Consider the following 25025-nt stretch of genomic DNA (forward strand, 5'->3'; position numbering starts at 1 on the left):
TTTCCATTATACTACACCCACCTCATTTATCAGCTGTACAGAAACCATTCTCTATTGATATCTAGTATCTATCAATATCACTTGTTCAACATTGGGTATTAGGAGTAAGTTTTTTGTCCCTTTTTTAAAAGATTTTATTTTTAAGTAGTCTCCACTCCCAACGTGGGGCTTGAACTTATAACCCCAAGATCAAGAGTCGCATGCTCTACCGACTGAGCCCGCCAGGCACCCCTTGTTCATTTTTTGAATAGATGAGTCACATGTTTCAGAATCATAAGGCATAAGGGTTTCAAAATCACAAGGCATAGGGGACAGAGATCTCTAACCTTGCCACCCAGTTCCTGTCCTTGGAGGCGGCACGTGTCAGTTTCTTGGGTATCAAGCTATTTAGTATGTGAGGAAAGCATATTGTTATTAGTTTGCTGGGGCTGCCATAACGAAATGCATTCTGGGTGGCCTAAACAGTGGGAATTTTTCTCACAGTTCTGGGGGCTACAAGTCCACGATCAAGGTGTTGGTAGGTTAAGTTTCTCCTAGTGTCTCCGCGGCTTGCAGATAACCTTACCCTGTGTGCAGTACTCTTTCCCCCCACACCCCCCCATGTCTCTCTGTGCAAGTTTCCTCCTCTTACAAGGACACCGGTCAGATTGGATTTAGGGCCCACCCTAACGGGCTCATTTTAACTTGATCGCCTCTTACAGCGCCCCGTCTCCAAATACGGTCTCGTTCTGAGGGACTGAGGCTGCAACATACGAATTTTGAGGGGGACACAGTTCCCCCCATAATACATATATATGTGTGTGTAGGTATTTACATGGTGTATGGTTTTGATACTTGTAGAGGTTTTTAAAAAACTACAGCTTTTCTGTAACCTTTTTTGAGCAGAATATTCGGGGATTAGTTGGTCAAGGGGTCTAGAGCTGGGAAGCAAAAAATGGGCCAGGGAACAGATCTTCACGCGTGTGAAGACCGGCGGGTGGGAAGGGAGAGTAATTCAGTTTAACACCGTGACTTAAAGGGATCCGGGGGCTGCCTGACCGAGCACAGTACTGACATGTGACAACTAAGAGGAGGAACTAAACCTGACCCGATGTCTTCAGTCTTCAAACAGAAATAGAAGGAGCTGATGGTAAAGCTCTTTAACAAGGAGCAAAAGGCAGATCTGATTCGTTTGAAGGAAGGAAAAGGTCCTTTGATTGAATGGTGTTGCTTAAACAAAGACGAGAAATACTGAACCGAGAGTTGGGGAACAAAGCAGCGGGTGACCCCGGCGGGGCAGGCGAGACGGGCCGGGCGGCCGAACTGGTGTGGAAGCAGCTGCGGAGCCCCCAAGCGGGCGGCAGGGAGGGACTGTGCGCGCGGCCGGTCCGGGGAGGGGGGCCCGGTGGGGGCGGGCGGCGCTGCAGTGCCGCTGCTCGCCACACGGCGGCGGGCACCCGCGCTTCTGTGTCTTCTGGTGGGACGTCTTTGAGGCCGGTCATCGCTAGAGGGCAAAACGGAACCTGGAGAATGGGCAAATGGACGTTTGAAGCCGGTGTAGCAAACGCAGTGTGCGGTGTGGAGGCTGGACACGTACGATTGCATCGACAGGGTAACGTTTTTGTCACCGCCTTGTGAAAACTTCCCTAGTTGAAGTTAAAATATCCTAGATGTTCATTTTTTTAAATTAATGTGAGCGAGGGCGCGGGGGAGGGGCAGGCTCTGCACGGTCAGCACGGGGCCCCGATGTGGGGCTCGAACTCGTGAACCCGTGAGATCATGACCCGAGCCGAAATCGAGTCGGACGCTTAACCTACCGAGCGCCCCCCAGGCGCCCCTAGATGGTCCTCCTCTTGAGAAAACCTCGAGTTGGACATTTCTGTGGAAACGCGTGTACGCTTTCCCTTCAGGATCGTGACCCCGCGACGCCACCTCTCTCACAATACCAGTGGCTCGTGGGCAGTGAGCGCGGGGAGGAAAGCGGCCCTTGTACCGTCAGGGGGCGCGGAGAAGTCCCCGCCGCGGCCGGCAAGCAGGAAGGGCCGCCGAGCCCCAGTGGACGCGCACGTCCGCGGGCCCGGGGAAGGACGGCCGGACGGCAGACTTGCGGGCTCCCTTCGGGGCGCCCTGGGAGCGCTCACACACGCGACAGGTCTAGTGCTGACCTCCTCTGCTCGGTAGGGCGCCACTCACGTCACCCGTGGCCGTTGTGTTCTGTTCCCGAGCCTTCAGCGTGACCTCCCCTCCCACCACACCTAAGCGCTGCCGGCTCCCCTGTCAGATGGCCTGCCCCTGCCCCGGGTCCCGGCGCCGCTTCTCTCCGCGCGTTCGAGGCCCACGTCCCCTCCCCTTCGAAGGCAGTCACGCGCACAGGCGGACACACCGGACTACGGTAACCCGCTCCCACGGGGCTCCCGCTCCTTGTCCCCAGCCCCGCCTCACAGCCTGGAGGGAAGGACCCTGTGTGCCGGGTGCCCAGCGACCCGCTGCGGCCAAGGCGCCGCTCCCCTCCCGGCGCGCTCCGGGCTAATTAAGGGCGCAGCAGGTCCCCACGGGCTCCGGCCGGCAGCCGGTCAGCGGGGTCCCCCCGCTCCCACAGCTCCGCTCCCGCACCCGGTCCGAGGCGCTCCGAACTCTGCAAAATGGGTTAAGATACGGTTTGCAGACCTTCCCTGGGGGAAAGAGGACCACCACAGCAGCGGTGGCGGGTGAGCGGCGCTTACGAGACTCCACGCTCTCGGACAAACACCTTTATTGAAGAAACCAAAGAGACAGATGGGGCAAGCAATTACGGCACCAGCTTCACACAAGGGTATGAGACCAAACAGAAGTACTCGCCCAAGTTACTCGGGATGGAACACCATTCTGCCAGTGCTCGCCATCTGCACGGAACAGATGTGGTCACACTACTTGTATTTAAGTGGACATTTACCAGCTTACAGTAAGATCCCACTTATCACAGCAGAGCTCTCCCCTCCCCCTTGGCGTACAGCCTAAAAAGCAAAGAATGCCAACGTTAACGCAATATAAACGTTTCTTTGTTAACAACTTGACAGATACAATTTGTTACTAGTCGAACTATCCACCGGTTCACTTAATCTTTAGTTTACCGTCTGAGGGAAAGGCAGTATGAGAACATAACCTGTTACTTTGGTCCCGGCCTCCCATTTTACAGACCCGGACCCGGGATTCTAGATGTATAGCACAATCGCTATCCCCGGTCGTTGACCGAGGCAGGCGTGTGGCATCTGGCACCGTGAAAACCGCTCCGGCTTCCTGGGCAGCGCTACGTGTGCCGCCTGTGCGGTTTCGTAACAACATCTCTACACGTATCGAGGCCCATGTGCGTGCCGTCAGCTTCATTCCCTGCTGCGGAAGCTTAGCTTTAAATCTGTCTACCAAATCCTGACAATGACATCTGGTTCCGGATCGCGACATCAAGATCGAGCTATCTGAATGAGTCAAGTCAAAAGCTCATTCTTAATTTTTAGAATAAAGGTATTTTCAAGGTTATAAAGAGTTTATAAATAACACTGTTCACAAGCAAATATCGATCGATTGACAATCGTTAAGAAACTGAATGTACTGTTTTGAAATATATAAGGATTTTCATTAGGTTTAGATAAATTTAGACCACAGGTAAAACTTTTCCAGGCTATTTACTCAAGTTACTTACAATGTACACATTCCTGAGAATACCCCATTGTAGTGACGTTGTTTATTTCCAAATTGTTCTGCATTCAACTTAAAAGGTGTTTCTTCCCAAGAAACTGAACTTTTCTGTCAAAGGCGCTCGATCGAATAGGAGAATTGGGTTCATAAAACGGATTCATCGCGAACTAGGAAAGACGAAGGCATTAGTGAGCTTGTCAAAGTAAAAAGGCTGACAAATCACAGATCTCTAGAAGGAAATTATTTTAACGTTTTAAATAAAATCATCAAAGACATCCCAAAACAAAAGTCTGAAGATCATGTTTTCAAGTTGCACGAAAACGTTCCATTGTTAACAGTAACACCCCCTTGGGGAAATTTTTGCCTTGGGGTTTTAGTTTTGAGGAGTACTTATGGCAAACTAATGGTGGTAGGATAAGTGTTGCCCATGGAAGCTAAACAAACTTTCAGGATTCACCCTGCGTCTGAAATACTGATCTTCTCACATTCATTATAAATATATGGACTAATCAGTAAGGCCCTTTGGCCATGAAACTAAAATCTACCATATGCTCATAGGTAAAGAAAAGAAGTTATAACCACATTGCTATTAGGTTACTCTCATGTAATTTCTTCAACAATCTGGTTTTCAATACTGTCCTTTAACACATGGCTAAGTGATCAGTTTCTCAAACAGTGTAGTGACTATATCATAATATATGGGAGAAAACTGTTAAATGGAATCACTAATAAGGAAAAGGAGTTAACCAGTTTTTACAGCTTAAATCACTTGACGTTGTCCATCTTTATAAGAGGGCTAAAGATTCTTATCTGCTACTTCTCACTAGGAATATTAACTGTGCTGATATGCAAAAAAAAATCCTGTCGAAGTACAGAACACTTAAATTACTAAGAACATACTTCTGGCAGTGCAGTTTAACCACCGACGTCCTAGTAATATTTTATTTTTTCTAATTAAGCTTCAAGATAGGCGAGTGGCATCATTCTCCTTGAGTGACTGGTAAACTTCCCACCAGTTTATGATCTATATAGTCACTGCGTTGTAACTTACTTGTAAAGCAGATGAAGAACATTTTAGATTAAAATTACGAAGCAATTTCCCTTATGCATGTAGCCTGCTTCCTTCTCTTTTTAGGATTCCCTGATAAAATCAAAACTCTGTGCCAAAAGGGGGAAACTGAAACCAATTTAAAAATAACCAGCACGAGTTCTGTCCTAAGCACACGTTAGCCTGGCGGGGAAGACATGCCCGACAGGGGAGTTACCAAGGGCTACTTCTGACGGGGGCAGAGCTAGTCTGAGCTGGAAACCACCGTATATAAGGGAGTTGCTGCCACGGGCCAGTTTCCGGTCACAGTTGCAATCCCTTTCTACAATCGGATTTGAAAACAGAACACACCATACCTTTATGTATAAATCGTAGACATCGGTAAAGAAGTTCTTTATTCCATCTTCTTGCCTTATGTCATGAAGCATAATGAATCTCATATGTAAAATAATTAAGGCATAATCTTAGAAGTGAAAAATGAAAAGTACTCAGGTGATAGGATACCCTTCCAATTAGTCACACGCACTGTATTATTCTGTGACGGAAAAGCAAAATACGTAAACTGGGTCTGAAGTTAGGTTTTATCTTAAAGAAAACATAATTTTTAAAGTTAGAAAATAACTATAAAATAAAGTAAAATCAACCATATCGTTCAGATTAACCTTAGTTTTATAGGAGACTTGGTTTTAAAATTATCCGTTAAACAAAATGTGGGTTTTTCCTGTTAAAAAAAATAAAAGTAGCCCCCTAAATGGCAATTTCTACCTGACACTCTGAAGTCCCCAGACTCGTAGTCTGGCATCGAGGTCCCATGTTGTTCTAGTTCGTCACCCCAACCTTTGGAGACCTTCGTTACAAAGGTAAGGATATGACCTGCAGTGACAAACGCTGAAACAAACCACTCGTTGAACTTGTCCACGGTTTTCAAGTACATGTTGTTCGACAGCCACATGTTCTCGTCCACGAGGTCGAGAGCAGCATGAGCTATGAACTGGTTCAGGTGACGATGATCATCCTAGACGAAAGTGTGAGTAGCAGCAGATTAATATTTGCAGACAGCATCGAGAACGCCACCATCTCATTCTGTAAATTCTACGCAGTTTTCGGGGGTGGGGGAGCATTTTCTGCTTTTACTTCATTTATTACTGTCATGGGACTTACAAAAGATCTTAAGTGTTTTCATCTCACAGTCTGCTTTTTAATTTGGTAGCTAAAAGTCAACGAGTAGGAACAGCCAACCCACTAATAAATGGAACGTGCTCAACAAATTATACAGATTATTTTTCTAATTCTGCAAGAAAGAAGTTACCAAATTCAGTAACCACTGAAGCATGTGAAGAAAGAGGAGGTTAAAAAGAAAAAAAAAGACATTCACATCTTTTTAGAGGAAGACGCGAAAAAATACGTAAGTGGTTATGGATAAAGGAGGGCAGTTTAGGTAGGCTGGAGCCGAGGAGGTGGAGAGCTAGAGGTGACCTTGGCTTGGGTCTCAGGGTCAGCGGGGGGCGGGGGACACAGGGCAAGCGCGGGGACACGAGACAGCTGAGGTGGGGCTCTCGAAGGCCTGGCACAGGCCTCTTTCAGGCGGACGGAGCTCACGTGACAGGGGACCCGGGAGCGGCGGGAGGCCACGCTCCGCCTCGGCTGTGAGCCGGCACCTGTCTCAGCGGCAGGACACGGTCCCGTCAGAGCGGAGCGTCCTTCACGTGGGCTTCACTGGGAGAGGCGGGACTGTCCCACCACAGTGCGGAGCGGGAATTCTCAACCTGGAATGGTCTTACTCCCGTGGAATTCTCTATTTCCAGATAGATTTTTCAAAGCACACTTCTTATGGGCTGAACTGAATTCTTACGCCGAAGTCCTACCCCCCGTCCCCGGTACCTCAGAACGTGGCCTTATTTGGAAAGAGGGTCACTGCAGACGTGGTCGGCATGCTAGGGCACGACAGCCCCTAACCCGGGATCCCTGGTGCCTTTCTAAAACAGGCGGTTTAGAGACAGACGCGCGCGTGGGGAGCAGGCCGCCACAAGCCCAGGGGCTACGGAAGCTAGGAGAGGGGCCTGGAACAGGCCTTCCCTGGCACGTTCGGAGGGCGCTGGCCCTGCCCCCGCCTCGTGCTCGGACCCGCGAGGCCGCGAGCTTCGGTCACTCTAGGCCACCCGGTCCGCGGTGCTCGGTCGGGTGGGCCCTGGGAGAGGCACCTTAATATGACCTGCTTGCTGAGGATGCGGTTCCTGGACCGGGCTGGGGGAGGGACGCCAGTTGCCCCGGGATCCCCCGCGCAGCCAGGCAGGTTTACCTCGCGCACGTCACCGTGACGAAGCGAATTTACTCCTTAGAGAAAGAGATTATTTGGTGTCCGGCTTACCGCCGTGTTTCCCTCACTTTACGTGGATGACCAGTCACGAGGTCAGAAGAAAAACGCAGAACTGCCTCAAGAAGGTGAGTGGTAACAGAAGGGCTAAGGTCAAGTCACGCCACAAAGTGTTTTTACGTGCCCGAGAAACCACGTAAGCAGCCCTGTGCCACAGGGCAACCGTTGTACGGAGACACCCCGACACAGAGTCGTAATGAGCCGCGCGCTCACGTGGATGTGGGAAAATACTGGGGCGACAGAGCACCTGGCAGAGAACACAAATTCCTACGCATTTGAGTGGCAAGATTTAAGTAGCTGAAAAGCATCATACGCTGGACATTACGCGTTACGATTCATTTCAAAACTCAGTTCTTGTCTTGAAGGAAGTGAAAGCTTATTCTGGAAGCTGGGAGAGACACAGCATAACCTGCCGGCAGTTCACCAGCAACACAGACGAGTACAGAGAGACGGGAGGCCCCCAGGGATTCTGCAGACCCTACGTTTACTCTGAACGGCAACAAGGAAGTTGGGTGGCGTCGCCGGGGAGGACGGCATGCGGGCACCCAGTCAGTGGGTGGTGCAGAAGGTCGCTGCAAACCGCGCCAGTCTCAGGGGCAGCGGGGGGACACGGAGGCAAGGGTCCTTCAACCCTCCCAGGTGTAAATGGACCTGCCGCGTAGGTCCTGATGGAAATGGCACTTGGGCGGAATGCGCTTCCGTGGCATTTCCGGTCAGTAGCAACTGTCCCTCCAGCCCCACAGCAGCTGGAAGTGTGTTTCTACGCGCTCACGGAGCAGCTTTTCAGAACGGGGGGCACGGGGAAGCACGTGTCAGAGAAGAGACCCAGGGCCTCCTGCTCGTCCGTGCCAAGCGTGTGCTGAATGTAAGGGTGAGTCGACGACTCAGAGGACGGTCCCTCGGTGGCTTCTATCACCCTGTGGGACTGGGGAGCAAGCCTCATGTAACCGTGGTGGATTCCAGCTACCTCCCCGGTCCGGACCTCCCCCGGCTGTAAAATCACACCACACCCTTATAATTGCAACAGCATAAATCACGCTTACGAAATTGTTTATGTTTCCTTACGCACTTTGGATTCTGCTTTTCCAGCTGGCAAAAACTCCATTTCAAAAACTGGATTATCATGGTGGCCAACAATTACAAAGTAGAAGCTTCCAGACATTGTCTTCAATATAGCTCCTAATTAAATGAAAATAACACACACTTTTAGTACTCCATACTGAAAACCAAAAAGGTTTAACAAGAAGTCTAGAATTCAATTTTTTCCTTAAACTTGACATTGCAGCAGGGACCACAAAGCTTGTCGTGCTTTCCACTCTACTGCCATAGACATTTGGCTTTTGGACTATACGGATTACATGCCTGGGATATGTCCTGTAGAAGCCAGTACTTGAGTTTTCACAGGGAACCTGGAAGACCGCTGATACCAAATCATAACAACAACATCCTCGTGACCTGAGAGTTTAGAATATTCAGAGTAAGCTGGGCCAAACTTGGACTGGACCAGTTAGCATTATTAGCACGAACAATGGGAAAAACGAATAAAGGGTGATTTTGTCCTCTTCCTACCTGAAGTATGTATACTACGAATCTAAGTCTCTGCAAATACAGGAGCCTAGGATATGCCTCCTCCTCCGGCAATATTCATAAGAAAGGAAGACATGGGGCCCCCGGCTGGCTCAGTCCACGGAGCGTGCAACTCCCGATGCTGTGTAATCCTCAAGGTCCCTCTAAGGGATCCATCCTCGTTCTGTTTCTTCCACCAGAAGGAAACGGACATTGGGAGGTTAAGGTCCGTGCCTGTGGTCACATCATCAGTAAGTGGCAGAGCGAGACCTGAACCTAGCTTTGTCTGATTCCAGAGACCCTGTGCTAGAAATACATACAGAAATCCTTCCGCCCATCTGTCCGTCCATGCAGATTTTGATGATGCTAAAAGCCACAGAAGCACGGATCCTCCCCTGCGACTGCTTCCCCCCTGACCTTGTCTTCATTTTATTTCTTCAGCAAACCTGTTAATCCTAGTTCTAAGACTTCTTAATGCCTCAGATGTCTTTCTTTTTGGATTATGATTTCTTCCATCTTTTCTAGAATATAAAATTGTGTCTTCCTTTGTTTTTTTTCCTTTTTTTTAAGATTTTATTTTTAAATAATCTCTATACCCAACCTGGGGCTTGAACTCACCACCCCAACATCAGGGGGGCGAAGCACCAGGCACAACAACATCTGGCTCACGGGAGGTGCTCAGCAAATGTGATCTAGAACAGCATGGAGGAGCGTACGCACATGGAGGTGTGTGGACCCTTACGGCCTCCACACGGGGCAGCAATCTGGTTACCTGAGAGTATACAGTCTCACGGAGTGTACGGTGACACATGTCAGAGCCCGGGGCTCATCGAGCCACACTGGGACTTCTCATTCACAGAGAACATCAGAACACCTGAAACGTATTTCCTAACCAGTACAACCTTTGTTAAGGAAATCGAGGGACAGCTGGCACTTCTACCTCTGGATTTGGAAGGCCCACGACTGGAAGACAAAGCAGATGGGAACATTCTTTGGGCACGATGAGGCCAAGAGGACTTCAAACGTTATTTGGGGCAGGTGTTGGCACACCACAGCCCGCAGGCCAAATCTGGCCTTGTCCACCCTTTCGTTACGGTCTAAGGCTGCCTTTGCCCGACAACAGAACGGCAGAGTGGGGCAGCTCCGACAGAGACCATCCGACCCTTTACAGAAAAGTCTGAGGGGGAAGATGAGAAAAAGGCCCAAACGGTAAAACTGAGTAACAAACACAAGCAGGAATGCTATAAAAGCTACGCAGAACCAGGAGAATCAGCAGTGATTCTCAAAAGAAAGAAATTCTCAAGGGGAAGGGGGATGGGAGCTGGAAATGTCAACAAAGTCGACAATGATCTCATTAATTGCAATAGGTTTCACGGCTAGAGTGTGCCAAGGGAAGGGCTTAATTCGTTCGGTACGAACACTTAAGCAGCAGCAGCACACTATACACGTAGAAGGAAGCTAAGCCTCATTCCTATACCTGCAGAGTGTCAGTACAGGGTGAGGATAAACAGAAAGGGGACCGAAGGAACCATAACCACATAAAGGTTATGTCACAAACCGTCCCGCTGGGCAGAACTTGAACTGCCAAGAATTTCACAGCAGCTGAAGGAGTACTGTAATTACCGGATTCTATGGGGAAAAACTGGAAGGTTACTCCTTTAGTATTTGAGGCTTATTATGCCCAGGTGGTAGGCAAAAGGGAGACGCACTTTAGAATTCTGTGCTGATACACTCAAGTTTCGGGGGGGGGGGGGGGGCGGCGGGGTGGATGTTTTATGTTTGCACCGTCCGATGTGGTAGCCGCTGGTGGCTACTGTGTCTGCAAGACTGAATCTGGAACTTCATTTAATTTTCGTTAATTGAAAAGGCCACATGTGGTTAGTGGCTTCTGTATTGGACGGTGCAGCTCTAGAACAGTGATTTGAAACGTTTTTAAAGCTTCCAACCTCTTCAACCTTCCCTCCATCCGCAAAGCAAGTATTACTTAGAGCTACAGTATGTAATACAAATAAAGCAACTGCCGTGTGTGTGTGTGTGTGTATGTGTCTGCTCGATTTTCCCATCACCCAAAACAGGGGCCCTTCAAGCATCTCCAAGGACGACTAGGTCTCGGGGTGTGGAGGAAATGGCTACACGGAACTTGGCAACGGATTAAACTGGGGAACCGAGGAAGCAGCAAGAACCAAGGATGTTCCCAAATGCCTGCCTGAGGTGATCAAGCAGAATATCAAGATGAGTCGATTCGCCAAGAAAGGAAATAGGAAAGGGAAAAAAGAGGGATGAAACGAACACGTCGCTTCTAAACATGTGGTGGCAGGCAGAACAGCACGCCCCGCGGTGTCCACATCCTAGTCTCGAAAATCTTCGAGTGCTAACGTACGGGCAGAGGGGAATGAAAGCTGCAGGTGGAACTGAGGGCGCTCGTCAGCTGACTTCAAGATCGGGAAAGGAGCCTGCACGAGCCAAGTGGGCCCAATATAATTACCACGCTCTTTAAAAGTGGAAGAGAGAGGCCCACGCGCAAAGTCAGAAGGAGGGTCACGAAGACGCCACGCTGGCGGGGGCTGAAGATAGAAGAAAGAGCCGGGAGCCAAGGAACGCGCGCGGCCTCGAGAAGTTGGAAAGCACAAAGAGAGCCACGCTTCCTGCTCCAGAGGGGAGCACGGCCCTGCGGATACCTGGATTCCAGCCCGGGGAGGCCCGTGCTGGGTTTCTAGGCTGCTACGGAACTGGAAGAATAAATTCACGTTGGCGAAGCCGCTCAACTGGGGAGGATTTGTTCAGGAGCAGAAAACAGCCGTCGAGGCTGAAAAACCTGCAGGAATGAAAAAAAGGAAATACTTGAAGTACTAGCAGAAGGTAGGTGCGTTCTATGGGGAGACTGAGGACGGAGGGAGTTCGCTTACCACGGGAGGAAGCTTTCAAAGCACTGTAGGAAAGGCCCAAGGGAGGGGAATGAGGGGCCGGGGTGCGGCAAGGGGAAGCTACTTAGGCAGCTGGGGGACGATGACGTAAAGAACGGAGGCTGTGTCTGTCTCCCAGCACCCATCCCTCACGCCTGCAGGGGAGCCCGGCACGTAGGAAGGGCTCCACGCCTGCAGGGGGGGAACTGCGCGGGTAGGGACAACAGCTGCGAGGGTCGGGCAAAGCTGAAAACACGAGAACGAGAGGCAGGCCGGGATTAACTAGCCTCGACGCAGCAAAGAATCTCCTGAATGTTCTAGTGCTGAGCCCCTCCTGGTCCTAGAGGCCTAATAGAAGTCTGTGATGAAGTAACTGCACCTTTGTATGAAGCTGAAGTTGAGGCGCTCGTGAAGAAACCCTCCATGACCAGAGACCGGACTCTCCCTGGGGTGCGAACAGCAGCCGTCACTGATGGCTATGCTGACCTGAGCTGCTTCGGAGACGGACAACTAAAATTAATGTAGTGATAACAAAAAGCTCCGCACTACGTTGAACGGAGAGAGGGTGTCTACGTGATGGAAGAACTAGGGCGATGATGGGGCGCCTGGCTGGCTCACCCGGAGGAGCGAGCGACTCTTCATCTCAAGGTTGTGAGTTCAAGTCCCAAGCTAGGTGTACAGGTTATCTAAACCTTAGTGCCCCCTCCCACGCCTTTCTTTTTAACTTTTCTCTTTTTTAACGTTCATTTTTTTTTTTTGAGAGACCGCATGAGTGGGGGGGCCGGGGGGAGGGGCAGAGAGCGGGAGACAAAATCCGAAGCAGGCTCTGGGCTGTTAGCACAGAGCCCAATGTGGGGCTCAAACCCACGGACCGTGAGATCATGACCTGAGCCGAAGTCGGACACACAACCGACTGAGCCACCCGGGGGCCCCCAGCCCTTTTTTAATATAAAAATGAGACCACAAATCTGTGAGGCTGGCATCAGAAGGGCAGAAGCACAAAACGAATGGAAATGTGTCCGGTTAGAAAAACAAAAGTCACCTTACACTACCATCAGGAAAACGGAAGAAAGGTCACCTGGTACAGAAGTAACAAGATGCAGGTCTGCTGAATCAGCATGATTTTCAACCTGTGTGTGTGTGTGTGTGTGTGTGTGTGTGTGTGTGTGTGTGTCTGTGTCTGTCTCTAGAATGTGCCTGCACGCAGGGGAGGGGCACAGAGAAAACGTTAGGCAAGCTCCACACCCTGCGCAAAGCCCGACCTCTGGCATGGGGCTAGAGCTCAAGACCCTGGGATGATGAGCTGCACCTAAATCCAGAGTCAGTAGCTTAACTGACTGAGCCACTTGGGCGCCCCCCAAAGCATGTTTGTTTTTTTTAAAGAGGCTGCCGGGTGGCTCAGTCGGTTAAGCCTCTGACTCTTGACTTTGGCTCAGATCACAATCCCGTGGTTTCATGGGATCGGGCTCAGCTGACCGTGCGGAGCCTGCTTGGAATTTTTGTCTCCCTCTCTCAGCTCCTCCCCACTAGTGCAGTCTTCCTCTAAAAACTTAACTCTGAACTGGGTTGGAAGGAATGCTAGGGAAAGAGCTAGTGCAGGAACAGAGGATGTTTAAGCTGGGGGGGGGGGGGAGTGAGAAAGAGCAGGATCTTACCATCAAATAGAATATATGCCATCTCAAAGCAAAGATTTGACTAGGGATGGCAAATTGGCCCCTGCTGGTGCGGTTCTCATTAACCAGTAGGGAGTGCCAGGACCTGGTGCTGATTTAACATGGAGACAAAGTTCTAGCACGAAAGCTAGCTGTGATCAATGATCCACATCTTCTGGGGGTTTGGGAAAGGGCAGTACGCTACGAGAGTGCCACGTACTTAACTCTGGACTAAACACCTCTTCCAAATCGCTCCGGAGGCCGAGTCTTGGGCTGCTCCTTTGAGGCCAAGTGGAAACTCCTTTGGGTCAATGTTACTGAGCACTTTCCAACAATTAAAATAGAACTACCAGGCTGCCTTTGAGAGGACTAAACCCGTCCTCTCACAGGACAGGGCCCACGATGAATTTTCCAGCTCCAAACGACAACCGTACCCTCGTAAACAAAACCAAATCCGATTAGCTGAATGACCTACAAAAAGGCAAGATGAAGCCAAGCTCCTGAGCTGGCCGACGCCTGCAGGCCGAAACGCGATGTGCCCTGGCCGGGCGGCCTGTGATAAGCTCAGCCGCCCCGGGGCTGACCAGATCCGGCCCGGCTGCCCGCGGGCGGGGTGGAGGGACCAGGCCAAGACCCGCGTCACGCGGGCCCCGAAACGTCCTTGGGAGCTCCCGCCCCCTACTTACTCCATCACCTACCTGCTGGGAGAAGCTGACGACGGAAACCACCACTCCGCTCCCGCCGCAGACCCGCGCTCGGCAGCCTCTATGGGAACTCCCTAGGCAACGCTCGCGAGACTGCGCGGTTGAGGTCTCACGAGAAGTGGGAGGGACTTCCGGCCAGAGGACCGCGCCGCAACGCGCGTGCGCCGTGGTCCTCCAGGCAACGGCCGTTGGGCTTGGCAGGGTCGGGGAGGGGCGGGATCAGCGCTGAGCCGGGCGAACCCCGCTCGTACCTCGTTTTCTCTCGTTGCCTCACTACCGGTCCCCGCCCTCCAGCTGCGTGGGAAAGCCGCGCGTGAACCGCGGCCCCGCCCACCCGTGAGAACCTCGGGGGAAAGGAAGTGCGTGTTTGCCGGAGTTCCTGGTTCAGAGCGGGAGGCCGATTAAACCGTTGAACGTTTTTATCGTTCCCGACTGCCTTCCTTTTTCCCCCGCACCCAGGCAGAGCGTGGGCTCCGAAGGCAGGGATTCGCCTCGTCCTGAGCCTGCAGCTGGGGCTGGCTGTCAACTTGGGCCGAGGCAGCCCGGGCTGGAGGGGGCTTCGCGGGGAAGCCGGCATCTGATGTCTCAGGTACCTACACTGGCCTCCTCCTCGGGGACCAGAGGAAACGTGGCCTCTTGTTTGCTTTCTTTATAGCTTCTTCTCTCCTCCTCCCCGCTTGGCCTCTTAGGGTTTCCCCGGAGGCCACTGGTCTGTCGTCAGAAATTCATGGTTCCTCCTCCCGCTGGGTAACCTGTAACCATTCTTTCTTCCAGTTCGCCATGCCCCCCACATCTGACGTGTTCAGTCAAGATGAACTGCGAAAAAAGCTATACCAGACGTTTAAGGATCGGGGTATACTGGACACGCTCAAGGTATCCGTTTTGGGCCTGTCACATAACTTTGACGAGTGTAATCGTGTAACCGGTAGTCCCCATTTAAACCTATCCAGCTTTTGGGTTTTAAAAATAGGACATAGATTGTATTGGTGAGTTACCTTTGTACGTTCCTGCAAAACTCTTTGTTCTGGAACAGAAGTCTTGAAGATGGTGTAGAGTTTGAGCCGTCTTAAAAGGGCTTATTCAAATAATAGCTTTACCGGACTGACATTAAGGTAATGGCAGGTAACTATAAAAGGAACACATTTTGGTAAAGTTGGACTTGGTTTATAAATCTAGCTTGCAAGTCCTGAATGACTAAGTGGTTTTGTAATAGTACTCCCTTTTGAATGAGGGATATTGGCATTCTACAGGAAACATTAAGTGTACTGCTTACCATAGAATAATTTAGGGAATGAGAAATTTCTTCCTTAAGGTGGATTGAAATGTATTACTATTTGGGCGGCAAATATTAGTACACATTGTATGAACAGCAAGGAGTAGGATTAGCTCACGTGTTTTCATTGTATATATTTCAAAAGTATATTTTATATTTAAAAAGTCAAACTAGGGAAAAGTGAGCTTCTTAAAAAATCTTTCTCCCTCATTGTTTCGGTAACCTCAAGCTTTAGATTCACCTGAGAGAGAAAAACGTGGAGGAACGTCATCTGTAACACAACTGCTAATTGTGGTTTTGTTTTTTAAAGACTTTATTTTTAAGTAATCTCTATACCCGATGCAGGGCTCGAACCCACAAACCGGAGACTCGGAGTCCCACGCTCTGACTGAGCCTGCCAGGCACCCCTCCTTTTTAATGTTATGTAGTGAACATTTTCCTGTGTCCTCGAAAGTTCCTTGAAATCCTCATTTTCAATGATAACAGGCCTGTCTGAATGTGTGGGTAATTTATGGAGCAGGCCCCTGTTGAAGATGTACCTTCTACCCAGGTGTACACATTCCTTCAATTGTCTTTTTTTGGTCTAGGATAGGTTAAGTGGCATTACTGACTCAAAAGGATGAGCAGTTTTAAGGCTCTTGGTAGGAGTCTTTTTCTAGAAAGATAGTAATAGTATATATTTCACCAGCAACTTGGTAATGCTTATTTCTTGAATGCTACGATGACTTTTTTTTAAACATTGGAAAACCCTTATTTTAAAAGTCTTCTTTAATGCTTATTTTTGAGCGGGCGAGGGGCAGACAGAGACAAAATCTAAAATCGGTTCCAGGCTCTGAGCCTTCAGCACAGAGCCTGACTTGGGGCTCAAACCTGGGAATGGTGCGATCATGACTTGAATCCAAGTTGGATGCCCAACCACCGCAGCCACCCAGGTGCCCCAGAAAACCCTTATTTTAATATTCCTTTGATTATTGAAGTTGCACATATTTTCTGGATATTCATGTTTTTTTGTGGATTGGCAGCTTCTGTTCCTTGCCCATCCCCCCCTGGGGCGTTTTCTTTTAATAGAAACTTAACCTGTGTTCCAGTTTTGCAGCAATACATTATCTCGGTGTTCAATTTTAACTTGGTTCTAAAAATCCTGATGTTATATTTTTAATATGGCCAAATCTGTTATTTATTTTTTTTGCTGATTATTCTCAGTTTTTCTCCACTAAAATGGATGTTCACCTCTTAAGTTTTTAAAGAGCCCCCTTTTTTTTTTAACCGTTAAATCTTTAACCCACTTGGAATTGTCATATATGATGCGTTAATACGCTTTCTAATATGGCATGGTCCTTGGATTCCTGGCCAAGCCATATTTTCTCTTAATGCTACTTCTGGATTTGATTTGAGGGTGTTTTATATCAGATCTAGAGTCACAACTGATACTAATCTGTCCTGAACCTTTTTAAGCTGTCCCGGTTTGGGTTTGGTATCAGGATTATGCTAGCCTTGTTCACTTTACAAATGGAGTGTATCTGCTGGAGACCTACTGTTTACTTTTTTGCAGCTGGCTGTCAGGTTCTATTCCAGCCTAAGCAATGGCAAGACAGATTTTTACCTCCTAAGTCTAAGGTCATTTTTATTTTCTGCATTCAATGACTGTGGCCTGAGTGAGTTTTAATTCTTAAAACCCACTGCATTTTTTAGCGGCCTAATTCACATTCCCTTTGGGTATTTGAAAAGAATTTGTATTTGCGGTGAAGTACAAAGTTGGATCTCTTAAATGGGCTTTATCAACTCTTGTTCCTTACTTTGAGTCTACTGTTAACTTGTGAGGCAGATATACTGAGGATCTACAAGTCCCTACTCTTCCTCACCCACAATAATTGTACTTACTTCTGTTGTAGGAACATGAATTCTGAATGGATTTCCCTCTTCTCATTGGCTGCTGGAGAGCTCCCGGCCAGTTTTGCAATTCTTCCAGCAAGGGCTGGTTGGCGTGCTTTTGTGTTTGTTGAGTTGGGGATTCATCTGTAATGCCCTCTTCTACCCCCCCCCCACCTTAATTTTACTTTCTGCTTCTATCCCTTCTCTAAATTTTATCCTATTTTAGTACTTGTGTGCAAGACCCCCTAAATCATTATATTAATGAAGCTGGGTCTAAATAGGTTACTCAGTATGTTATAAATCTCATTAAATCACCTCTAAATTTAACTGGTGGAGGATGCTATAATTTCTCGTTCTATCTAGATGAAGCAGGGCATGTGTACTCTGAGTAAAAATGTCTTGTTTTACTGTGGGACTTGAGGTGTGTACTAAGTCCTGTTCTATACCGGTAATGACCTACCGTTCTACCCTTGAGCTGAAGGATAAAAGAGGTACAAGAACTCAATTGGTTTCTTGGATTCTATTAATATGAGTTGATTAGGGAATATCTACTGCTGAATCCCACAAGTCTAGGTGGCATACTTTTTTTTTTTTTTTTTTTTTTTTTACTATCTTTTTGTAATGTTTATTTTTGAGAGCCACAGAGCGTGAGTGGGGGAGGGGCAGAGAGAGAGGGAGAGACAGAATCCGAAGCAGGCTTCAGGCTCAGCTGTCAGCACAGAGCCCGACATGGGGCTCGAACTCAGGAACCATGAGATCATGACCTGAGCTGAAGTCGGACGCTTAACCGACTGAGCTACCAGGCGCCCCCCCAGGCAGCGTACTTTTTTTTTTTGTAATTTTTATTTTTTAAAATTTACGTCCAAATTAGCATATAGTGCAACAATGATTATAGGAGTAGATTGCTTAGTGCCCCTTACCCATTTAGCCCATCCCCCCGCCCCAGGCAGCATACTCTTAAGCTCAGTCCAATTGTACGTTTCCAGATGATATGCAAAACAGGAGAACAAATACCAGTAGTCTGAGTAACCTAGGGAATTTTGTTAAAGCCCAAATGAATAACGTTAGTGTTAAAACCTTGAGAAACTGACCTGCTTTTGAACCCTAACTTTCTCACAAAGTGAGAATTCCTGTACTTGAGTGTCTTGAGATGTAAATACTCGATGGGAAAGTACATCTTAGTAAGTTTTGGGGTTGACTCCTTTCATTCACTTGCATATGTGATTTCCCTTATGGGAACTCAACTTTATTTTAACTAACCAATATGCCCGATATTTTCGTACGTTCCAACAGTCCACAGAGGTGAGAAATGGGCAGAATTGTCTCCTCTACTTGATAGCCTGATTTAAAAACTGCTGAGATGGGCTCCTGGGGAAGTGAAGTTAGAATCTGCCTGCGTTGGGCTGACCACCAGTTGAGCTCAGAAGCTGTGAAACAAGTTTCTTTTTCAGAACCCCGTGGGCTACTTGTGTCACAGGGTAAGACCATGTACAGGGGAAGGCTCCTGACTTTGGGTCCTGGACCTAGAACCATACTGGAAATGAGGACTCTAACGCATGGGTCAATCCTGTATAACTCCAGTTGAGCGATTCTGCTCAAAACGTTTTCCCTCCTGTTTGGTTTTGGTTGTTTGAGCTAGACACAACTCCGGAAGCAGCTGATTCACGAATTGATGCACCCTGTCGTGAACGAAGAGGTGCAGCCCCAGTCCGTTCCAGTGGAAGGGAGTGCCCTCCTGATAGGCACCTCTAACTCTCTGGTGGCAGATCACTTGAAGAGATGTGGCTATGAGTATTCGCTTTCTGTTTTCTTTCCGGAAACTGGTGTGGCCAAAGAAAAGGTAAAGTGTTGAGTCTTCTGTTTTTGAATTTTCTGTTAACAGCTTCTTTCTAGGTAATAGTAAGTGCTGCGTAATAGCCGAGTGTTCCTTGGCTAGCTACGTCCATTTCTCCCTCATCTTTGAGTTCCCGTCCTACATTCTGTAAAGGAACAAAGGAGTACTGTACTAGATGGTATATCGTTACCAATTCCATGGAAGCTCCGTTAGTCTTGGGTAAAATCATGATGTGCAGTCACTAAGTTTTGGAGCTAGAATTGGTCTCCCGATCTGTGTAGTCTAAGACGCAGAGTTGCCATTTATGTTGACGGTTGGAAGCTTGTCACCGTCGTGGCGACACCACAGGTATCCTCTGCATTGTGGAGGAGGAACCAGCCTCTGGAGAGGTGAAGTAGTTTGCTCAAGGTCACGTGATTTGTAAATAACGATGCTGGGCAGTAAATCTAGATCTCTAAAACATGCTCGTTTTACTAAGTCTCTGCAGGTACTTACATTCCTTGGGATTACACTAGAGAAGTGAAGGGTACAATCATTTATAAAAATATGTGGCATGCTCAAATACTAAAACACCTGTTTTTACCACTTTCCTAATGACTTTCTGTTCAGTGGGAATGGTAGAGAAATCTAGCCCTGCTTGATATTAAGGGTTGATACAGCAAACTGCCTATTTTTTTTAATAGACTTAATTTTTTTAGAGCAGTTGAGGTTCAGAGCAAAATTGAGCAGAAAGGAAGGTACCCCATGTGCTCCTTGCTCCCACTCGTGCACAGCCTCCCCTACTAGCAACATAATTAGATACATTTCCGCAGTGGGACCTACATGGTCACATCTTCACTGAAGTCCATAGTTGAACGGTTGGTGTTGTCTCTGTGTTTTTACTCTTGTCGATAATTGTCCAAAAGCTTCCTATTAAGAGGTTTTGACAAAATAAGAACAGTGTTAGTATTTGAGAATCTTAATATGCTTTATTAACGACCAAATTTTATTAACATTAGGAGTTCTTTTTGGGTCCCTCAATCTTTAAGCTTTTTTGTTTTTCTGTTACTTTTTAAAGTTTATGTCTGAGAGAGCATGAGAGAGCACGCGTGCACACACAACCTGGGGAGGGACAGAGGAAGATCGAGAATCCCCAGCACGCTCCGGGCTGTCAGCACAAAGCCTGACACGGGGCTCAAACCCAGGCACTGTGACCTCATGACCTGAGCCGAAGTCAGATGCTTAACAGACCGAGCCACTCGGGAGCCCCTGTTGTTTGTTTAAAGGAAGCCCTGTGCCTAACGTGGGGCTTGAACTCAAGATCCCGAGAACAAGAGTCACGTGTTCTACCAACTGAGCCAGCCAGGTGCCCTGAAGTTTCTAATTACATGACCCAGTTGGGCATGTTGCATGAGTAATAGGCAGTTACATAGCTGTTCCAGCAATAGTTAACCTGCTTATATACTTAAAGGTGTTTACTATAAAATGCCGTGCAGAATATTTTCCTGAAAGGAAAACCCTGTCAGTGTTCCGAGGGAAGTCCTAGTACATGATGCGTGTTGTAGTAGAAATACAGATTAAGAATAGCCACCCAGTGGCGCAGTCGGTTAAGCGTCCGACTTCAGCCAGGTCACGATCTCGCGGTCTGTGAGTTCGAGCCCCGCGTCAGGCTCTGGGCTGATGGCTCGGAGCCTGGAGCCTGTTTCCGATTCTGTGTCTCCCTCTCTCTCTGCCCCTCCCCTGTTCGTGCTCTGTCTCTCTCTGTCCCAAAAATAAATAAAGTTGAAAAAAAAAATTAAAAAAAAAAAAAAAGAATAGCCACCCAAAATGTTTAAAACTATTTTAGATAGGCTTTTGTCAGTCATGGTTGTAAAGACGGTAAAACTTGGTATTTTGAACCAGTAGTATTTTAAAAACTTGATTACCATTGAAAGACCCTGGGATTCACACGTGTATTCGTTGGTTCATCAGATATTTGAGTGTAATCTGTAAGGCATTAACCATTTGTTAGACCCATTATCTTTGTGAAGTATTTGGAAGTTAATTCTGTGATGGGGAAAAATATTTTATCCTTGTGACTTGAATAGGTTATCAATAGTATAAGAAAGCGCTTCAGTTTTACGTTGTTAGTGTGATTCTTAAACTTTAGGAACATCCTAATTTATCGCTTAAACATCAGTGTAAAATGTCTACTTAATTTTTTTTTCTTTAAGGTATTTACTATGCAAGATCTGTTAGAACTCCTCAAAATCAACCCTGAATCCGGTCTCTACAAATCACTGGTAGGATTGTTGAGTTGTTATAATCTGCCTTGGTCTGTTAATTGTAACTGAACAGTTGAATAAAGGTAAAATATTTTCTTTTAACAGATGTCAGGATTTGATAACAAAAACAAAAAAGGTAGGAGCCTTCATATATGTAGAAAATAGCAACATTTTTGTCATGTACTTTATCCTGTAAAACTCTGAAAGTAATCTTGAGGGGTAAGAGTAGGGAATTGAATTGGAATTTGATTTTTCCCTGCTGTGACAGTACCTTGTTATTTATTTGGTTTGTTTTTTTTGTTTTTGTTTTTTTACAGATTTTATTTTTTTAAGTAATCTCTTCCCCTAACATGGGGCTTGAACTTAAAACCCTGACAGCGGGAGTGGCATGCTCCCACCATCTGAGCCAGCCAGGTGCCCCAATACCCTAGCTTTAAAAAAAAAAAGATCTAATTTGACCAATGTACATCACTTCTCCAAATTTCAGTCCTCTTAATTACTCTTAGATACTCGCACACAGAAAACCCACTGTAGACAGTAGTTGATACAGCCCCACAAATGATCTGCAAGGTACTTTTTGTAAACATACCCACTGTTGGGAATATTGCCCCACACCCAGACAGTGTTAAGGCTCTAGGTATCTTTGTATCCTAGACCTCCTCCTTGATAAAGTACATGTCTATAAAGTACAACTTAAAAATTAATTGCTTAAAGAATGAAATAACTGGTTAGTAGTGTTACATAAATATTTATTAACTGTTGATATGGGCCTGGTAAACTGCTTTAATTTTGGCCTTGATAAGAACCATCCTAGAGGCCATTCTATAACTGCCACGGGTACAGACTGTGGGCTGGACTTGCCTACGGACTTCGTAGCATGAACTTCAGCTGGTAACCTGCCTGTAATACATAGTCTTGAGGTCTTTTGAATAACCTGTAACGTTATGTAACGGCCCTTTCGTATTGGTGTGCCCCTGGGTTTTGTCTGTCACCGGCATTGCTATCCTCCCCAGTCGGGCGTTCTTTTCAAATTTAGCATTCGGCAAACATTTGAGTATTTACCTTCTGCCAACTATTAGTCTGTGACTGAATTGCCTAGTCTCTTGGGAGTGATGTCAGCAGAGGATGAGTGAATCAGATCACAAGACCTCCTAGAGTGCCTGCAAAGTAGGGCATCCATACTGAAGTTGAGTATGGTAAGTGATCCTGTATTCTATATGCCAAGGCAGTACTGTTCCATGTAAATTTTCTGTAGTCATGGAAATGGCTCTCCCTGTGCCATCTGATATGGGAGCGCGTGGCTATCCCTGTGCATCTGATAGAGCTAGCCACGTGTGGCTGTTGAAGGGTTGAAATGTGGCTGGCGTGGCTAACGAACTGACTGTTAAGTTGCAGTAGCCACACGTGAATAGTGGTCATATTGGATAGCACGGGCCTCAGGTATATAGTGGGTATCTGTAGCTTAACTCTGTGGGAAGGAAACTTGGGGCCTGAAGGGATCTTAAGAAATGGTATAACCACTCTGACAGATGGGTGTTTTCTCACAAAGCTAAGTATACTCTTCCCATCCAACAGTGATACTCCTAGGTATTTACCCAACTGACTCGAAAACTTAGGTCCACGTAGATCCCGGATAGGAATGTTTGTGGTACTTGATAGTGATGGCCAGAAATGGGGAGCAATCAAAATGTCACTAAGAGGGGTGGATAAAGAAACTGAGGTGCATCCAGACAAGGGAATACTAATGAGGATTTTGATGACGGTATTTTGCACTGTTAATCCATGCAAAAACAAACTACCTTTAAATGCATTTTGTTAGGGAAAGGGGCCGGTCCGTAAAGGGTACATATTGCGTGATTTCATATATGATTTTCTGAAAAAGGCATAAGTGTAGAGCTGCTGAATGGATCGGTGGTTGCCAGGGATTTGGTGGAATGGGGGTGTGGAAGGTTGAATAGGTGAAGCACAGGGAATTTCTTAAGCGAGTGTGTTTCCTATGATCGTGGTAGGATCTATATAGCACTATAGTGGTCAGAGCCTGTAGAACCTTCTGGCACAAAGGGTGAAGCTTAATGTATGCAATTTTAGGAGGTCAGGTGCCCCAGGATGAATTGCAGACAGTGACAAAATGGTCTGTCCTAACCCCAGTCCCCCCCCCCCCCCAAGGAGAAGAAACGATGCTGAGCTCCTCAACATTGGAAATGAAGATTTTATGACTAAAGGCAAATGAAACTGTATATAGGCCCTGGATGTGGAGTGATAGCTGGCTCATGGGGGTACTGGTTAACTGCTCTGAAACCATTGTACGTGGATGCTGGATTTGGACAACTAACGCAATGGATAGTAGAGGGCGAGAGCCAAGTTTCTCCCTGTTAAAGTGTGATTTTACAGTTGGGTAAGGGGAGGAGGCTAGAATGATGTGTGTGATAGTGGGTTTGTTAGACCCCTCACTGTGAGCTCAGGTTTAGCTTCATACATATGCAGAGGATCTCTATAGATCGATGTATCTGCACGGGTTCGTAGAACACTCAACTTTCGTTGTGCAGGCTGAGAGGGCCTAGAAGCAAGGACACCCTAGTAACTGTGTGCACGCCTAGTGCCCGGTTTGGAACACTGATAGGGTTTCGAAGACCATTCCATAATAGGAACCAGGGCTCCCCGGAGCGATGACTGATTGTAGGACTGGGGCAGAGAAGGTACAAGAGGAGCCTGGAGTGTTGTCTAATGCTAGACATAGGGAAATGCTTAATAAGGGGGGGAAAAAAGGCACTGTGAAGGAGCTCCTAAGGGCCAAAGCTAGAACAGTTGAATAAATGGGGAGACCAGAGCAATCCTTCTCAGAGGGGTATGCATACGGGGAGGGGAGAGGGGAAGTGGAACCAGTTAGGACCCATGAGAAGCCCTGCAGACCTGGGAAACGGTGATGACCGTTACAGTGAGCGAGGGGGAGGAGCACCTCTGGAAAGATGACCCTACTGCAGCATCTCCGAGAAAGTTCCTGCGGCATGTCTACCTTGTCTCCAGAGGCAGAGCAGGCATGCCTGAGCATAAGAGTAGCAGGAAGGTGTGAGGAGAGAACGGGCTGACTGGGGGTGGGGGGGAAGAGAAACGGGCAAGAGAGGATGAGCGGATGAGCCAGAGACGAATTGCAAGTGTATGTCTAATGAGAGGAAGTGAAAACTAGACTTGGAAATCTTGGGGAAAAGGGAGGTGGGAGGCCTTTACCTTCGTTCATGCAGAAGCTGAGTGCTTTCAACTGTTGGAAGATCGTAAAGCTCCTAATTGTTCATTTAATGTGTATGTATTTTCGAGAGCGACAGACACAGCATGAACGGGGGAGGGGCAGAGAGAGAGGGACACACAGAATCTGAAGCAGGCTCTAGGCTCCGAGCTGTCACCACAGAGCCTGACTTGAGGCTTCAACCCACAGACCCATCATTACCTAAGCCAAAGTTGGACGCTTAACCGACGGAGCCACCCAGGCACCCCAATTTTGTTCTTATGGCTGAGTGATAATTCCACTGTGTGTGTCCCCCCGTCTGTGCGTGTGTGCACACACACTTACATACCACATCTATCCGTTGTAAACAATGCTGCTGTAAACCTAGGGATGCATATGTCTTTTCAAGTTAGTGTTCGTTTTCTTTGCACAAATACCCAGTAGTGGAATTACTGGAACATATGGTAATTCTATTTTTAACTTTTTTTTTTTTTTTTTCCTTTGCGTAGAGCACATGCATGTGAGCAGGGGAGGAACAGGGGGAGAGAGAATCCCAAGTAGGCTCCACACCCTGTGTGGAGCCCAACAGGAGGCTCGATCTCACAACTATGAGATCATGACCTGAGCTGAGATCGAGTCGGACGTTCTTTAACTGAGCCACCCAGGCACTCCTATTTTTAACTTT

General features: G+C 47.6%; 2 protein-coding genes across 10 annotated transcripts in view; one reads left to right on the forward strand and one right to left on the reverse strand.

Moving 5' to 3' along the window:
• Positions 1-2714: 2714 nt before the first annotated feature.
• TRAPPC2 (trafficking protein particle complex subunit 2) lies at positions 2715-13991 on the reverse strand. Of its 3 annotated transcripts, XR_006213354.1 has the most exons (7): positions 13893-13988; positions 11318-11454; positions 8143-8252; positions 5570-5714; positions 5056-5141; positions 3656-3818; positions 2715-2861 (listed from the first exon to the last, which is right to left on the reverse strand). XR_006213354.1 is itself a non-coding variant. In XM_042973802.1 (6 exons), the coding sequence occupies exons 3-6, from the start codon at positions 8233-8235 to the stop codon at positions 3720-3722; spliced, it is 423 nt and encodes a 140-aa protein (XP_042829736.1). In that variant the 5' UTR covers positions 8236-8252; positions 11318-11454; positions 13893-13987; the 3' UTR covers positions 2715-3719. The 3 variants fall into 3 exon arrangements, 2 of the variants coding, with proteins under 2 accessions (XP_042829736.1, XP_042829737.1); XM_042973802.1 differs by having other exon boundaries at positions 2715-3818; positions 13893-13987; XM_042973803.1 differs by lacking the exon at positions 11318-11454 and having other exon boundaries at positions 2715-3818; positions 13893-13991.
• Positions 13992-14250: 259 nt separating this feature from the next.
• The window catches only part of OFD1 (OFD1 centriole and centriolar satellite protein), a 42171-nt gene continuing 31396 nt past the window's right edge, over positions 14251-25025 (forward strand). For 3 of the 7 annotated variants that reach the window (XR_006213353.1, XM_042973795.1, XM_042973797.1), the window contains exons 1-5: positions 14401-14487; positions 14673-14771; positions 18683-18883; positions 21070-21138; positions 21226-21256. Coding sequence is in view for 4 of the 7 variants with exons in the window: in XM_042973795.1 (XP_042829729.1) it covers positions 14479-14487; positions 14673-14771; positions 18683-18883; positions 21070-21138; positions 21226-21256 (409 nt within the window). In the remaining 3 variants the exon portion in view is untranslated. Of the gene's footprint in view, positions 14488-14672; positions 14772-18682; positions 18884-21069; positions 21139-21225; positions 21257-25025 lie in introns of those variants that run through there. The other 4 variants (XM_042973799.1, XM_042973798.1, XM_042973800.1 and 1 more) reach the window with 4 other exon arrangements.

Source organism: Panthera tigris, chromosome X (genome assembly GCF_018350195.1).
Source record: "Panthera tigris isolate Pti1 chromosome X, P.tigris_Pti1_mat1.1, whole genome shotgun sequence".
NCBI lineage: Eukaryota > Metazoa > Chordata > Mammalia > Carnivora > Felidae > Panthera > Panthera tigris.

Excerpts from the sequence above, each read along its gene's own strand:
- TRAPPC2 (XM_042973803.1), bottom strand. The coding sequence starts at position 8,235 with ATGTCTGGAAGCTTCTACTTTGTAATTGTTGGCCACCATGATAATCCA. Across the intron at positions 5,142-5,569 it reads AGCGTTTGTCACTGCAGGTC|ATATGAGATTCATTATGCTT; the intron begins ATATCCTTACCT and ends TAATTATTTTAC. Across the intron at positions 3,819-5,055 it reads TCTACGATTTATACATAAAG|TTCGCGATGAATCCGTTTTA; the intron begins GTATGGTGTGTT and ends CGTCTTTCCTAG.